This window comes from Thamnophis elegans, chromosome 10, assembly GCF_009769535.1.
Source record: "Thamnophis elegans isolate rThaEle1 chromosome 10, rThaEle1.pri, whole genome shotgun sequence".
In the NCBI taxonomy this organism is placed as follows: Eukaryota; Metazoa; Chordata; class Lepidosauria; order Squamata; family Colubridae; genus Thamnophis; species Thamnophis elegans.
The window spans coordinates 7051961-7067127 of NC_045550.1; the positions used below are offsets into that span (position 1 = coordinate 7051961).

At 39.2% G+C, this 15167-nt stretch overlaps 1 protein-coding gene and 1 non-coding gene across 3 annotated transcripts in view; both read left to right on the forward strand.

Annotated features, from left to right (window-relative positions):
* Positions 1-15167, forward strand: part of CHST15 (carbohydrate sulfotransferase 15) — a 75377-nt gene that overhangs the window by 40084 nt on the left and 20126 nt on the right. For both annotated transcript variants that reach the window (XM_032225763.1, XM_032225762.1), the window contains exon 2: positions 11973-13020. In XM_032225763.1, the coding sequence (XP_032081654.1) occupies positions 12481-13020 (540 nt within the window). In that variant the 5' untranslated portion in view covers positions 11973-12480. The remainder of the gene's footprint in view (positions 1-11972; positions 13021-15167) is intronic.
* Positions 1128-1234, forward strand: LOC116514479. Its single transcript, XR_004256118.1, has one exon. It is a non-coding gene; the product is annotated as a U6 spliceosomal RNA (small nuclear RNA).

The following is a 15167-nucleotide window of genomic DNA, read 5'->3' on the forward strand; positions in this document are numbered from 1 at the left end:
AAATGTTTACAACTCAGACTCTCGTTTCACCGACAAATGCGCGCTCGACAAAAGCGCGCCGACAAAACCGCGGGGAGAAAACCACGAGTTCGAAATCGCACTGATGAATGAGCGCAGAAGCGCACCGACAAGGGTTAACCCTAACCCTAACCCTAACCCTAACCCTAACTCTAAACCTAACCCTAAACCTAACCCTGAACCTAACCCTAACCCTAACCCTGACCCTAACCCTTACCTTAACCCTGATCGTGCTTCTGTCGGTGCTCTTTTGTTGACGCGCTTTTATGGGCGCGCTGTTGACGTCGCGGTTGTATTGCCGTGGTTTTGTGGGCGCGCTGTTGTCGGGCACGCATTTGTCGGTTCACGAGACTCTCACTATTAATATATCTTGCTGCTCCAGCAAGACATTACTATAATCTGTTGATCCAATCCATACATTTTATTCATTGTCTCCCCCATTCTTCTATCTTGCATAGTGCATAATGGTTCCTTGCAGTGGTTTTACATTATGCCTATAATAACTTTGGGTTCTTTTTAAACACCATTCTGGAGTTAGCGTTCTGTGTATTTATATGTGCTGCTTCTAAACGAGCAACAAAACCTCGTGATGGGAATAGTCAAATTTTGAATTGCAGTATAGCTTAATTAACAGCAGACTCTGCTGGCAGACATGCTATTAACCACATTTCTGAGTAGTGCCATGAGATGCTGCATATCACATGACTTTTAGCAATTAAATGTAATGTTGCTATTTACCACAGTGGTTGCTCAAGCTACAATTTACATTCTATTCGCTTTTGAAAAGCTGTTTTAACACCTGAGTGCAACAATGAGGACCATTAAAAGGATCTCTAAGTCCAGGTTTTCAAATAGTTTGCATTCTGTTAAAGACGGTGCTTTTGTTATAAAAACAAATTGTCCTCAAAACAACAAGAAAATAAGTCCATGATTCAATTTTTAAACATTTCTACCTGGAGGAATGAGAACCTTCATTGACATTTAGCACAATCATGGTTTCACCTAGCAGCCATTTCAACAACCAAGTAGCTGGTTCCAAATGTAGTTGTTAAATGAGGATCAGATGCAATATGCCCATATTCTGGGACCCTGAAATAACGTGGCTTTGTGTGCTCGCTTCGGCAGCACATATACTAAAATTGGAACGATATAGAGAAGATTAGCATGACCCCTGCACAAGGATGAGATGCAAATTCGTGAAGCGTTCCATATTTTTAAATATGGTGGATTATGCAAAATGTTCTTTAAAAAAGGATAAAGTTTACCCCTCAGTTATTCTTGTAGGTATAACTACTGATTGTACTGTTATAGAGACTAACTTGATTTTGTATTTAATAATGGCAGCAAGACTGTTGGTGGCGCAATACTGGAAGAAGGAAGATTTGCCTACTGTTCAAGAATGGATATTAAAAGTAACAAACTTAGCAATAGCAATAAGACTTATATAGGGCTTTCAGCCCTCTCTAAGCGGTTTACAGAGTCACCATATTGCCCCCAACAATCCGGGTCCTCATTTTACCCACCTCGGAAGGATGGAAGGCTGAGTCAACCTTGAGCCGGTGAGATTTGAACAGCCGAACTGCAGAACTGCAGTCAGCTGAAGTAGCCTGCAGTGCTGCATTTAACCACTGCGCCACCTTGGCTCTAAGCAGAGATGGCTAAAACATCAGCATATCTCAAGGACCACTCAAATGACAGATATAAACTGGAGTGGAGAAGATGGATTGACTATATTCAAAATAAATATGGGACTAAGAAATTCCAGATAGTTTATGACTGAAGAAACAAGGAATGATATAATCTGTTTAGAGTTAGCCTAACAAAAGAGGAGTTAAAGCTCAAATGAAAGATGATACTAGCTTTCTTTAAGTTTATTTTAGAACATCTTTGTTAAAGATTTATACCCTGTATTGGTTCTGGGAAGTCAGGGAGAGGGAAGGTTGAGGGGGGGGGGGGTCGGGGGAAGGGCAGGGGGGGAGGTAAACATTTGTAAAAGTTTTTTTTTCTAAAAAAATGCAATTAAAAAAAAATTACGTGGCTTTGTTTCCCTAAATCGTGGCAAGTAGTCTATATAAAGTGGCAGATCTGTTATAAATATTCAACCCCACAGAATCAGAATGCTTTATTTTGCTATTTAGTGAGATTTCTTACCCACTGCCCAGGGCGAGTGATGTCGTCTATGGTACAGTATCTTTCTACAGAAGAGATGCACAAGCGGGGATCACTTTTTAAAGTCAACAGTACACCTTGTGAAGCTTTCTCCTACCTACCTTGTGATTTCTGCCATCCTGCACATCTTGTGAGGCTTTCCTCCTACATTGTGATTTCTGCCATAAAATCTAAAGTGTTCAGCAATAATGGAAGATTGTGGTTAGCAGTGCAGTGACAGGACCATTCTGATATCAGGGCTTTATAGGAACAGTGAGTTTTTAATGTTAATATATTGTACATTCTGGTGTAATTTATAGACAAAACATCCTGCGGTTGTCAACAGGAGAAATCTGAAGCATAATTCTGTTGCTTTTCCAGTTGCTCATTTATATTGTAGTAGGTAACTCATATCATTCTGTCTATTTTAAGCTTGCTGTTCATTTTTGTTCCCATACGTAGCTGTATTTTTCTGGATATGATCTTAAGCAAAAATGTATTTATGTAACAGTTTACAGGTCATCCTCTACTTACGACCGCAGTTGAGCCCACAAAATATATATTGTTAAGTGAAACATTTGTTAAGTGAGTGCCTGGAGATTCTCAGTCATTTAGGTCATAGTTACCTGACTGATAGTTTCTGGTTTTTCTTTGAAGGCGTTTTGTTTTTCATCCATCTGAAGAGCTGAAGAAGCTTCTTGGATGAGAAGCAAAACGTTTTCCAGTGGAAGAGAGGGAGGTGTCACGTGTGGGTATTCTCAAAGCCTGACTTGTCCAAAGACTGAGAGAAAACTTCTTAAATACTTCTTCCTTCCATTCTTGCCCAGTTTTCCTCTCAGTCTTTTGGTCCAAGCACTGTTTGAGCATTGGTTTAGGTAGGAAAGTTTTTTTATTCGATCAGATCCTTGTAATTGGTTCAATAGGAGATTCTAAATTTAAACAAATTCTACATTATAGCTGCGGCCCAAGGGACAGTTCTGCCTCGTGCGGTTGGGGAGAGCCCTGTGGGGCGATCGTCCTCCCCTCCGCGGGCTTGGAGCCCTTCTTCCTATCCCCGGGCCAGCGTGGTGGCTCTCCCCTGCCCTGCAACGGGGGTGCTCCGTTTGGGAGCCGGATAGAGTGACGGTGACCACAGATGTGAGTCTGTTTGGTTGGGGGGCACTGATGGGCTCCAGACTAGCGCAGGGTCGGTGGACTGCCTCAGATCTCCAACACAACATAAATTGTTTGGAACTGAAGGCAGCGCGCCTGGCCCTACAGCACTTCAGGATGGTTTAGAGGGCCGTCATGTGCTTCTACTGACGGACAACGTGGCCATGAAGGCCCACATAAATCGTCAGGGAGGGACTCACTCTCAGGCTCTCTGGATGGAGGCCCTGAGGATCAGCGCATGGGCGGAATGGCATCTGTCGTCCCTGGTGTCGGAACACATCTCCGGCCTATCCAACCACCAGGTGGACTGGCTGAGCTGGGCGACCCTGGACAACCTTTTTCGGGAGATCTGTCGGGGCTTCGACACCCCTCTGGTGGACCTCTTTGCCACGCCGGTGAACTCGCACTTGCCAAGATTCTTCACCTGATTCCAGAGCCGGGCTGCGGAGAGTTTTGTTTGTAAAAAGGTTGGGAAAGGAGATCACATGACCTTGGGACACAGCAATGGTCATAAGTATGAATCAGTTGCCAAGCATCTGAATTTGGTTCACATGATCATGGGGATGCTACAAAGGTCATAAAGGTGGAAAACAATGATAAGTTACTTTTTTCAGTGCTGTTTGTAACATTTGAATGGCCACTGAATGAACTGTTGTAAGTCAAGGACTCTCTGTACTTATTTGTACTTTCTCTTGCATCTCCCTCCTTAGGTTTACACTTAAACATAGGTCATTTCAATCTCTAAGCCAAATTTTACCCCATACTTGTCATATAAATGTTAGCAATCAAACTGTCTCTTGTAACTGTAAACCAGGCATATTTCATCCCACCGGGTGCTTTTTTATTTCACACCTAATCTCTTGCATGCCATATTGTTCTGACCTAGGCTTCCCAAGAGCACGAAGCAAATTCCTTTTCCCAACAAAAAACCCTTTTATTAATTTACTGTGAATTCTGCTCATTCACATACAGCAAAGTCTTTCGAGGGAGGATTTACAGTCACACACCTTATCTGGCTTGGAGAGCTGACCGAACTTTTCAAGGAGAACTAATTGTTTCCTGCAAACTCCTCTTTCACTCCTCTTTTATTTCTTTTGGGAGGGGGCCATTCATTGTCTACTGATGGCCTTGCTCCCAAGTCGACCCCTGTTTTTTAACTGTTCCCTTCATCTGGCAACTCTGCATATTTGCACACTGGTGTCTGACTCCGAAGGCAGCTACTAATTGGCATATGGCTCTGGCCCCCTCTCTGCTTCCAACACAGAGCCCTCATCAGCGCCTTCCCTAGACTCCAGGAATGACCCATGTTCCTCCCCAACCTCCTCATTGTCCGAATCTGGCGGGCCACAACACATATTTAATTTATTAATGGAGTAAATTCATGACTGCATTATCTTTTTGCAAATGTAAAATTTAAATATGACATCTTTTGTATCTTCTGTTAAATCTCTTTTGTGATTATTCTTCTTTGGGTATCTTTTCCTTCATTTCTTATTGTCTAAATAAGATTTTCCTTTCTTGTTATTTGCTTCCTTTGCTAATATCTCGATTGAGATGCTTGTACTAGTCCTTTGTGGCTTGATATTGCAAACATGAATTCAATCATTATTTGTTCTTGTGGCTGAAGATCTTTATTTTCTATCTTTCTTTAGTTATCTTAATAGTTTATTTTGAAATAAACTTGAGTTTTTTTCCTCTTGGAAACATTAGGAATATTTTTTTTTAGTCTGTTTTTCATCATGCCTCTTATTTCTTTCTATAGTGCACAAGATCTCTTTCACATAAGGTAAACATATGGAATATGTTCCTTACATAGATTTTAAATTTAAGATGCTATGTCCTTCAGGTCAAAACGTGTTGGCACACTTACTCTCTTTATTTTTCCAAGTTACCATAAATTGGACGCCAACAATTTCACATCCCGTGCCTGAAGTGATTAATCAACTGGATTGAATTTCTCCTGCTTCCTATTTTATAGCCATACAGTTTCTTATGTTGTACATCTGATCATGTTGAAGTGTAGAGTTTGCATTTACATAGCTTGAGGCAGTACTTATTCTGTAATTCCTATGGCCATGTTCTCCATTTTCCCCACTTTTGCATTGCAATCATGTACTGCTAGTACCAAATCCTTTACTATTCTTTCATTTAGCATCTCTTGTAGTCTGCCACGGAATTTATCCAAATTCTGCATACCCAAGCCATTTTGAAAATAATCCATCTGTTATTGAAAATATGCACAGGATATTTCCTCAGATAGCAATGTCTTATATTGTTGAATACTCTCCCAGTTTCAAATAGTCTTTCACAACAACATTGAAGGTAAAACAAAGGATTGGAAAATGGACTAATTTCACCTATACAGGTCTCATATTATTTAACCTAATTTGGAAATCAAATAGCATTAATCAAAGAAGTGTACATTATTTAACATTAACTGACATAGTGTATTCTGATCAGATCATTTTTCACTAAACAGTTTATTATTTGTATTTAAATATAGCTATGAAAAATGTTTATTTATTTAGTTAACATCTTTTATGTAATATTGTTATACTGAATTTATAATAGTTCCTGAGGGTAAAATATTAATACACTGGGAACATTTAGTATTCCAGTAGTCTACTATATTACTTAAACACCCTCTGTACAGCAATGTGTAGCAATAATAGTACAGACTCAAATTTTAATTGCACAGATAGTTCTGGTTTGACATGCCAAACATAAAGAAATGGACTTGCGTAAGATAGTTGTGGAACTATTGCAAAACCATATATTTGAAATCTTGAGAAGGATCTCGGGTTGAGATAAATTAGGAATGTTATGTTCTTCTTGGAATTACTGAGAAGAAAGAAAAATAGAGGTTCTCTTGAATAGATAATGCTGCTTTTGGAACAAAGGCTGTTAATGAAACTGTTAAATCTCCATAAATTATTCCATCCTTCACAAACCATCTAGGCTTCCAATCACCCATTTCATCTTGGGGCAGTCAGTTCATCATTAAATGTTGAATATAGTAATACTTATATACCTTGAGCTAATTCACATTCAAGAAGAAAGACGGAAAACTGTGCAGTGTAAGGTATATTGTTTTTAGTTTATTGAGTCAGGAAAGTGCATTGCTAGAATAACGAGAATGTCAGTGCAGCATTAGCTAAAATATGCTTCATATACAGTACTAGAGTAACGTACACACACACACCAGGAGTGGGTTCCTCCCGGTTCGCCCCGGTTCGCACGTACCGGTTGGTTGGTGAACCCGGAAGTAATTAACTTCCGGGAACGCCGGCACCGGTCCTGGCCCTTGTCGCTGCAAAACGCCCTTTGTGTGTGTGTGTATACACATATATAAAGTATATAGCCCAGGTTCAAATCCCAGTAAGGGTATGGCTAGCTGATGAGAGCTAAATAGCTTGAAATAGATCTAGACTAGTCTCCCTTTATTTATTTATCAGCACAAATAAAAAACAGTATATACATATATGCACACACACACACACACACATACAAAGAGAGAGTTAACACTCTATTCAACATTTGTTCATGAAACATAAAACAATATTTCTCTTTCTATTCCCAGCTTTTGATACAGTTCTAATATCAGAAAGCTCAAGATTCAGGAGGATCTTTATAGACTTCAACACTGGGACCTATATAACAAAAGGAAACAAAAGTACGAAATGAAACTGTGACAAAAGTGAAGTTCTACATTTAGGCAGGAAAAACCAAATGCACAGACATAGAATAGGTGGTACCTTGCTCAATAGTTCCAGTAACTGTGGCAGGGCTCTTGGAGTCCTAGGGACAACCACTTAAATATGAGCCATTAGTGTGCTGCAGCTGCCAAGAAAGCCAACACAGCCCTAGGATGCATTAATAGAGGGATAGAATCAGTGGTGGGTTTCAAAAATTGTTCGAACCTACTCTGTGGGTGTGGCCTCCTTTGTGGGAGTGGCTTGCCGCCCATGTGACCGGATGGGAGCGGCTTGCCGCCCATGTGACCGGATATGAAGATGCCGACGACACTTGTCAGAACCACCTTAAATCACCTCACACACAGCACTGGCATGCATAAGGATAGGATGTAAACTTGTTTCTCAAAAGGCATCTTTGGTTTGCGTTAAAACAACTTCAACACACGCAATGTTCTGATTGCACCACAAACGCAGTAGTCATCCTTAGCTTTCACAGAGGCACTGAGTTTTATAAATATGACCATGATAGTGTAGAATAATCCTATCCAAGGACCAGTGGTGGGTTTCAAAAATTTTTGGAACCTCTTCTGTAGGTGTGGCCTGCTTTCCGGGTCCACCGGTGGAACCTCTTCTAACCGGTTCGGTAGATTTGACGAACCGGTTCTACCGAATAGGTGCGAACTGGTAGGAACCCACCTCTGGATAGAATCAAGATCAGTAAGTATGTATGATACACCAAATTAAATCCAATTAACTGAATGAAACCATTCAAGAAGGAAGAAAATTTATTTTATTTGAATTTGGAATGGTGTATGATATGTTCCCACCTACTTTTCAGAAGTCAGCCCCCTAGAATAGTAGTCCAAACTCTTGTCTACAAAAGGTCGCAGAGTTCCCTTGGATAACATTAGGTAACATATGAAAAACAGTGTTGCACAAGGGCCAAGAAAAATGCTGATTTTAGTACTTACTAAAATCATGAAAACTTAATTTACTATCTTTTCTTTAAGGACAGAATAGAAACTTATTTAATACTTTGCATTTCTTGGGACTTAATTTCCTCCTGGCTTGATGCCAGGACTTTTCCCACCCTCCTTTCAGCATTAGGCTTCTCACCCTGAATTTTGAAAATGCATAGATATTGTACTTCCACAAAAAAAATAATTGATTTTTTCCCCTCCCCAGCATATTAAGTAAGGTATTCAGTAACTTCCTAACGAAATTCGTAATCAAGTCACAGATGGAAATAACTTGGCAGACTTTGATCTTCTGTTGGAGTTGCAAGATCTTTTCCATCAACCCTTTTTAACCTTTTTCATGGATTTGGGGATATATTCTTTCTCTGTTTAAATTGTTTCTGCAGATACTACTGTAGCAGTTGTCCAAAATTTCATGCATAAATTTGATCCATATCCAAACAAACATCTAACTGTTGACACTATTTATTATCATTGTATTGCTTGTATCAGGGAGCAAATCATTCTTAATTGTTTTTAGACAGAGCAGTATCACCTAGTGAGTTTTATTACATTCCCCTCCCGCCATTTTATTCCCACTTGAAATTTCAAATATATCTGCTTTTGGAAAGATGTGAATGGGCTGGACTTGGAAGTCGTATTCTGTATTCTATAATGTTATTACGACAGTTCATTTTGTTGGATAAATGATATTTAATGTCCTATAAAGCTTTTCTTACTCCAGCAATGACATTTCAAGTAATTGTTTCACTAATAGCTTTAAAATAAAATTCCAAGTCTTGTTTCAATCATTTTTCTTCATAGCATGAAGCATAGCAGTCTTCTCCTATTTCTGGAGTAATATGAAAAGAGTAAGAAACATTAAGCAAAATAAATTGCAAACATTAGTCAAGGGTAACATATATAAATTTGGTTTTATCCACACAATTTGAATGCTGAACTCCTTACCACATTGTTTTTGAGAATCTTAAAATCACTTCTGTATACTTTACCACTGCAAATCTGTTTTCAATCTCAATCAGCTCTCATTCATTTTTAACTTACATCTTTCACTTTCAGGATTCACACTTCTGAAGTAATTTATTCCCACTATATTCAATTTACTTCTGTGATTTTACTGCTAAACCCACATCATAAAGTGCCAACTCTTATACATAGCTGTTTTTTTTAAATTCTTTTGGCAACACTTACTATTTTCAACAGACCACATACAGCCCATTATCTTAACATTTCATATGTCACCGTTTAAAATCTCCAGTTCCATCTTTAGCCTTCCTAGCAAATAAAAAAGGCACAGTCTTTACATCTGGGTGGTAATGATGAATTATAGATTTCTAAACCTTAGTTCAAATGCTGTTAACTTTAGAGTATATTCAGAAATGCAATATATAGACATTTATCAGCAATAGCAATAGCAGTTAGACTTATATACCGCTTCATAGGGCTTTCAGCCCTCTCTAAGCGGTTTACAAAGTCAGCATATCGCCCCCACAGTCTGGGTCCTCATTTCACCCACCTCGGAAGGATGGAAGGCTGAGTCAACCTTGAGCCGGTGAGATTAGAACCGCTGAACTGCAGATAACAGTCAGCTGAAGTGGCCTGTAGTACTGCACCCTAACCACTACGCCACCTCGGCTCTTCACATTGGTCACATTGATAAAATTGATGGTGATAGCTTGTATATATTGTTGCAAACATTTAATTTGAAATGCTATTAAGATTTAGTGAAATGTGTAAACCTATGTCTCCCCTCAGTCTACCAAGTCCTACGCCAGGCACTGCAGCAGAGTTTTGAACCTATTTATATAGATTGGTGTGGTGGGTTTGAGGTGAAGATGCTCACCTCCCATTCAGAAGGTTGAGATTTCAGTCCTAGGCAGCAGCAGATGTTTCACTATCAGGGAACAAAGAGACATATCTGCTGCAAATTTTACATAGGCGTCAGGAAGGGCTTCCAGCCAGTAAATGCTCAGCTCCATTCAGTTGCCCCAACTCCACCCTGAATAAAGAGATTGAAGCACTGGTGGGTTTCAAAAATTGTTTGAACCTACTCTGTGGGTGTTGCCTCCTTTGTGGGAGTGGCTTGCCGCCCATGTGACCGGGTGGGAGTGGCTTACTGCCCATGTGACCGGATATGAAGATGCTGACGACACTTGTCAGAACCACCTTAAATTACCTCACACACAGCACTGGCATGCATAAGAATAGGATGTAAACTTGTTTTTTAAAATGCATCTTTGGTTTGCATTAAAACAACTTCAACACACACAATGTTCTGATTGCACCACGAACGCAGGAGTCATCCTTACCTTTCACAGAGGCACTGAGTTTTATAAATATGAGCATGATAGTGTAGAATAATCATATCCAAGGACCAGTGGTGGGTTTCAAAAATTTTTGGAGCCTCTTCTGTAGGTGTGGCCTGCTTTCCAGGTCCACTGGTGGAACCTCTTCTAACCGGTTTGGTAGATTTGACGAACCGGTTCTACCGAATAGGTGCAAACTGGTAGGAACCCACCTCTGGGACACACCATCCGTTTCAGCAATCATGAGAGCATATTTACTGGAGAGCAAATTAGATGCAAGAGTACTATGGCTTCTATTGCCATAGGGTAAACATTGCTTAGCAGGGTAATTCTTGGGGCTCAAAAACAATGGGTAGTACAGGTTGGGACTGTAGTGTAATCAACACTATGAAGTGAAACTCAGTAGCCAGGATTGACCAGGGCTTGTTATCAAATTCCTTCTTCTTTGCACATTTATGTACCTGAAATCCTGAACTCAGAAGTGACTAGGGAGAGGTATGTGAATGCTGGATTTGTAGATGGTTTCTAATACATTTTTAAAAAGCTGTTCTGCTGTGAGATGTCTAGCCTGGAGAATAAGGTTCCTCCTGGATTTTTATCACCCTCTGAAGCTGTGTATTTCTAGTTTATGTCTGGGAAGACTCCCTATCCCAAAGGGGTCCCAGCTGGTCCTCTTTTGGAATCAATAGCAAGTTTGGGAAGGATGCTCAGAACTTTTTCTTTGAGTAAAAGAATCAGTGATTTCTACTTGAGTTGTTAAATGCACGTGTAAAACACATCTTATGTTGCTGATCAGCTGCATGTAGTCTGATAGAATGACTGTTTTCCTACATTCTTAGTGTTGGTTGTTTTTCTTGGTGTTGTTACTGTTACAGAATGGAAAGCTTAATTCACGGACTTGACGTGATGATGACATATTGTTTAATATGTCAGCATTTTGTTGTGCCACTGTTATTAGTTGTAACTGACCATCTCCAGTCATTTAATGTATTTAATGGATTATCCCCAGCTGGAGAAATTAGTTGTAAAATAAAAGAAAACTGATGGTGTATACTGATAATGTATACTGATCAAAACTGATAAGGTATAAATAAACAACTTGGAGGTGTTCCTTTTAATAGTTGCTGTCTCGCCACTGTTTTGGCTCCTCCTCCTTCTCCAAGCAAAATGTATTTTAAGACTGAAGATGCATTTGGTAATGAAACATATGTTAATATGTCAAGTTTCATAACTTAAATCTGCCATCTTTTATATTGAAATGTATTTTTGAAAACCAATTATAAATCTTATTTACATGCAATGCTTTCTATTATTTTTGCCCGATTTTCTGTGTGCATTTTTGCTCAGTCATAAACACAGTTGGTCTAAATATTTTGCCAGAATTGAGAGGTTTTTTTAAAAATTCTTCTGAAACTAGCTTTCCAAAGTATCTTTCAGTTGTTAAGAATGCAATTTGAATATAGAGATTTTACCTAAGCATTCAACTGCTCTTGATATGCAATCATGCAGACCCTATGGCTCCTTTAATAGTAGAATTAAAATCTTGCATTGACTTTTGCCTATTGAATCTATGAACATTTATTGCCTACTAAGTTAGCTGACACTTTGGTTAATGTCTGGTAGATTATTCAGGATATTTACTTCTGAATATTTACATTGTCTCTGTTTTCTTTTAGGTCGTGTAACCACATTTCGAAGCGTTCTTACAAAGATGGAACTGTCTAAAATTTCAGTCATCTTTCGGTGTATATTTTAAAGATTTTTTTTTCCAAGCTTAAAAAATATTATTCTTTCTCACAGAACTGACTGTGTAAACTTTTGATGAAATCCAAGGACAATGAACTCTTTTTCATTTTGGGGTGTTTTCTTTCGGTACAGTGAAATCCCATTCTCACTGTGTTCTTTGGGGGAAACCTAAACCAGTCTGGGGTGTTTTTGTTCAATCTTAATCAACTTGCTCTCAACATTGATCCAAATTATTCATGTCAAAGGTCCATGTAGTATGCCTTGATTTTCAAGATCTCTGAAGTATTTTCTTTAGCCTCAATTTTTTTTAAAAAAAACAACAACAACTATCACACAAGTATTTTTTTAATTGTTTGCAGAAAATGACTTTTAGGTACTTGACTTTCCTCCCTGACTACTGTAAATGGATCCTTACTTCAATGCTTTAATGGTATTAATATGAGGCATTGCATTCATTGCTGCATAGCATTGTTATCAAATGACTTGCATAAACTGTGTTTCAAGTGTCGAGGCCCAAGTCATAATATCCAGAAGTGTCCTCTATGCAGAGGAGAAAATCAAGTTTTGTTTGTGGATAGCAAGCAGATGAACTTACTTGCAGTTTTGGAAGTGAGGACTGATCATAACGATAGCTGGACTGGACTGTTTTGTTTGAAGAAAGGGAAGATATGCAGCTTATTCTTTGGATTATTAATAATGATGTTGGTGACTGCATCTTATATTCTGACCGGAACTAAAAATGGTCTTTTGCTTATGCAACCAACACTCCATTATGGAGTTTTTACCAGCAATTCAAACTTAATGGACAATGGCAATTTTTGTGATAAGAAAGAACATTACCAAAAATCTAAAATGAATATTTCATATGCAAAAGATTATTCCAGCGTTAAAGTAATCATTGACACTATAGCTTCACACATTGAGTTCGTATCAAGGTATCCTCCTGACCTGGAAGATCTGAAGAAACAAGAGACACATGTAAGTTTAAAAGTGGTCTGTTGTGTGTTGTAAAAATGTTTATTGTATTGGAATAGACTTACCGCATTTTTCAGAGTATAAGACGGATCTTTTTTCCTCAAAAAAGAGGCTGAAAATCTGGGTATGTCTTATACATCTAATACAGCATTTTTGCCTCCTGAAGCCCCGCCCCTTCACCAAAATGGCTGTTCATGCCCTTATGGAGGCTTTCAGAGAGCTCCTGGGGGTTGGGGAGGGAAGAAATGAGCAAAAAACCGGCTGTTTCTTCCCCCCAGCCCCCAGCCCCAGCAGCACTCTATAAGCCTCTATAAGTGTCAGCCTCTGCTTTCCTACTGCTTCGGCTGCCATTGAAACGGGGAGGGGGGGGCATGGTATTTGGGAGGGGAATCATTGATGTGCTGGAGGAAGTTTCTAGATGCTGAACTGACCACCTTACTGCGCATGTGGAGCAGGGGTATTTCCTGCCAAGGCCAACGGTCCAGCATTCCATCCTGGTGATGCCTTTCGAAGTTATCTCACACCTGACATTTGGGGGACATATGATTGGACTGTGCACGGGGATGCCAAGGGGAGAGGAATGAATTATACATTATATTATTAGCTTTCACGCCTAATTAACCAGACTCAGCTTAGCTTTGCAACTGTTCATTTATAATTAGTAAAAGTACACTTGATTTCAATACAAATGGAGTCCAATGGTTTTTCTTTCCCGATTACTGAATGAAGTGATGCTGACAATAAGGTTATGCATGCAATTTTTTTTGACCAAAAAATGGGCTCGTTTTCGTGAAAAACAGGCCGTTTTTTGCTCATTTTTTGTCCCCCATCCTCCCAGGAGCACTCTGTAAGCCCCCCCCCAAGGGTATTCATGCCTTATTGGGGGGGAAAAAAACGGGCCCGTTTTCATCAGTTTTGCACAGTGCAAAAACTTTTTTTTTCCTTTTGGAAAGTTCTTTAACTAATTGATGAGAATTACATTGATCAAGTGCTGGGCCAGCAGAAACACCTACCTATCTACTGTATTTCTCTCTACCTCTATTTCTCTTTCTCTATCCTTGTACCTACCTACCTACACACATACTCTCTCTCCCTACCTACTGTATTTCTCTATCTCTATTTCTCTCTTTCTATCCCTTTATCTACCTACCTAACTACTCTCTCTCTCCCTACCTATCTACTGTATTTTTCTCACTCTATTTCTTTCTCCCTATCCGTCTACCTACCTACCTACTTACACACACTCAGTCTCTCCCTACCTACCTACTGTATTTCTCTCTCTCTCTCTTTCTCTCTCTCTATCCCTTTATCTACCTACCTACCTAACTACTCTCTCTCCCCCCTACCTATCTACTGTATTTCTCTCTCTCTCTCTATCCCTTTACCTATCTACCTACCTAACTACTCTCCCCCCCCACACCTACCTACTGTATTTTTCTCTCTTTCTCTCCCTGTCTATCCCTCTAGCTACCTACCTACTTTTTTAAAAATTTGCCTCTTCAAAACCTTGGTGTGTCTTATACTCCAGTGCGTCTTATACTCTGAAAAATACAGTATATACCGATCCATAGTGCTTTATAGTCCTCTCTAAGCGGTTTACAAAGTCAACATATTTACCGCATAGTCTGGGTCCTCATTTTACCACTTTGGAAGGATGGAAGGCTGAGTCAACCTTGAGCTGGTCAGGATCAAATTGCTGGCAGTTGGCAGACTTAGCCTGTAGTATTGTATTCTAATCATTGTACCAGCATGGCTCTTAATAAGGAATATTTCCTTATTAAGGAAAGAGGTGATGCTATTTTAAATAAATATGCTACTATTTAACTGAGTAGAAATCATATAGTTATATTTAATTTTATCATATCAGACATTTAAATACACCTTACTTTATGTTCCACATGTTTTTTTATAATTTATGTTATGTTCTTTATGTTCTACACATTTTCTTATAATTTAATAGGCATAAAGGAGATAAAGAAATGGTTGCTACCTATATAGACAGATAGTCAAATAAGCAAACTCAGAGTTCCTTATTTAGTGAAGTGTCAAGAGGAAGTTTTCAATGCTAGGAAATGTGGATAGTGCTTCGATGCACCATGTATGTAGAAGCTTGTTAGAGTTCTAGTTGTGTAGCTCAACCTTCACCAAGG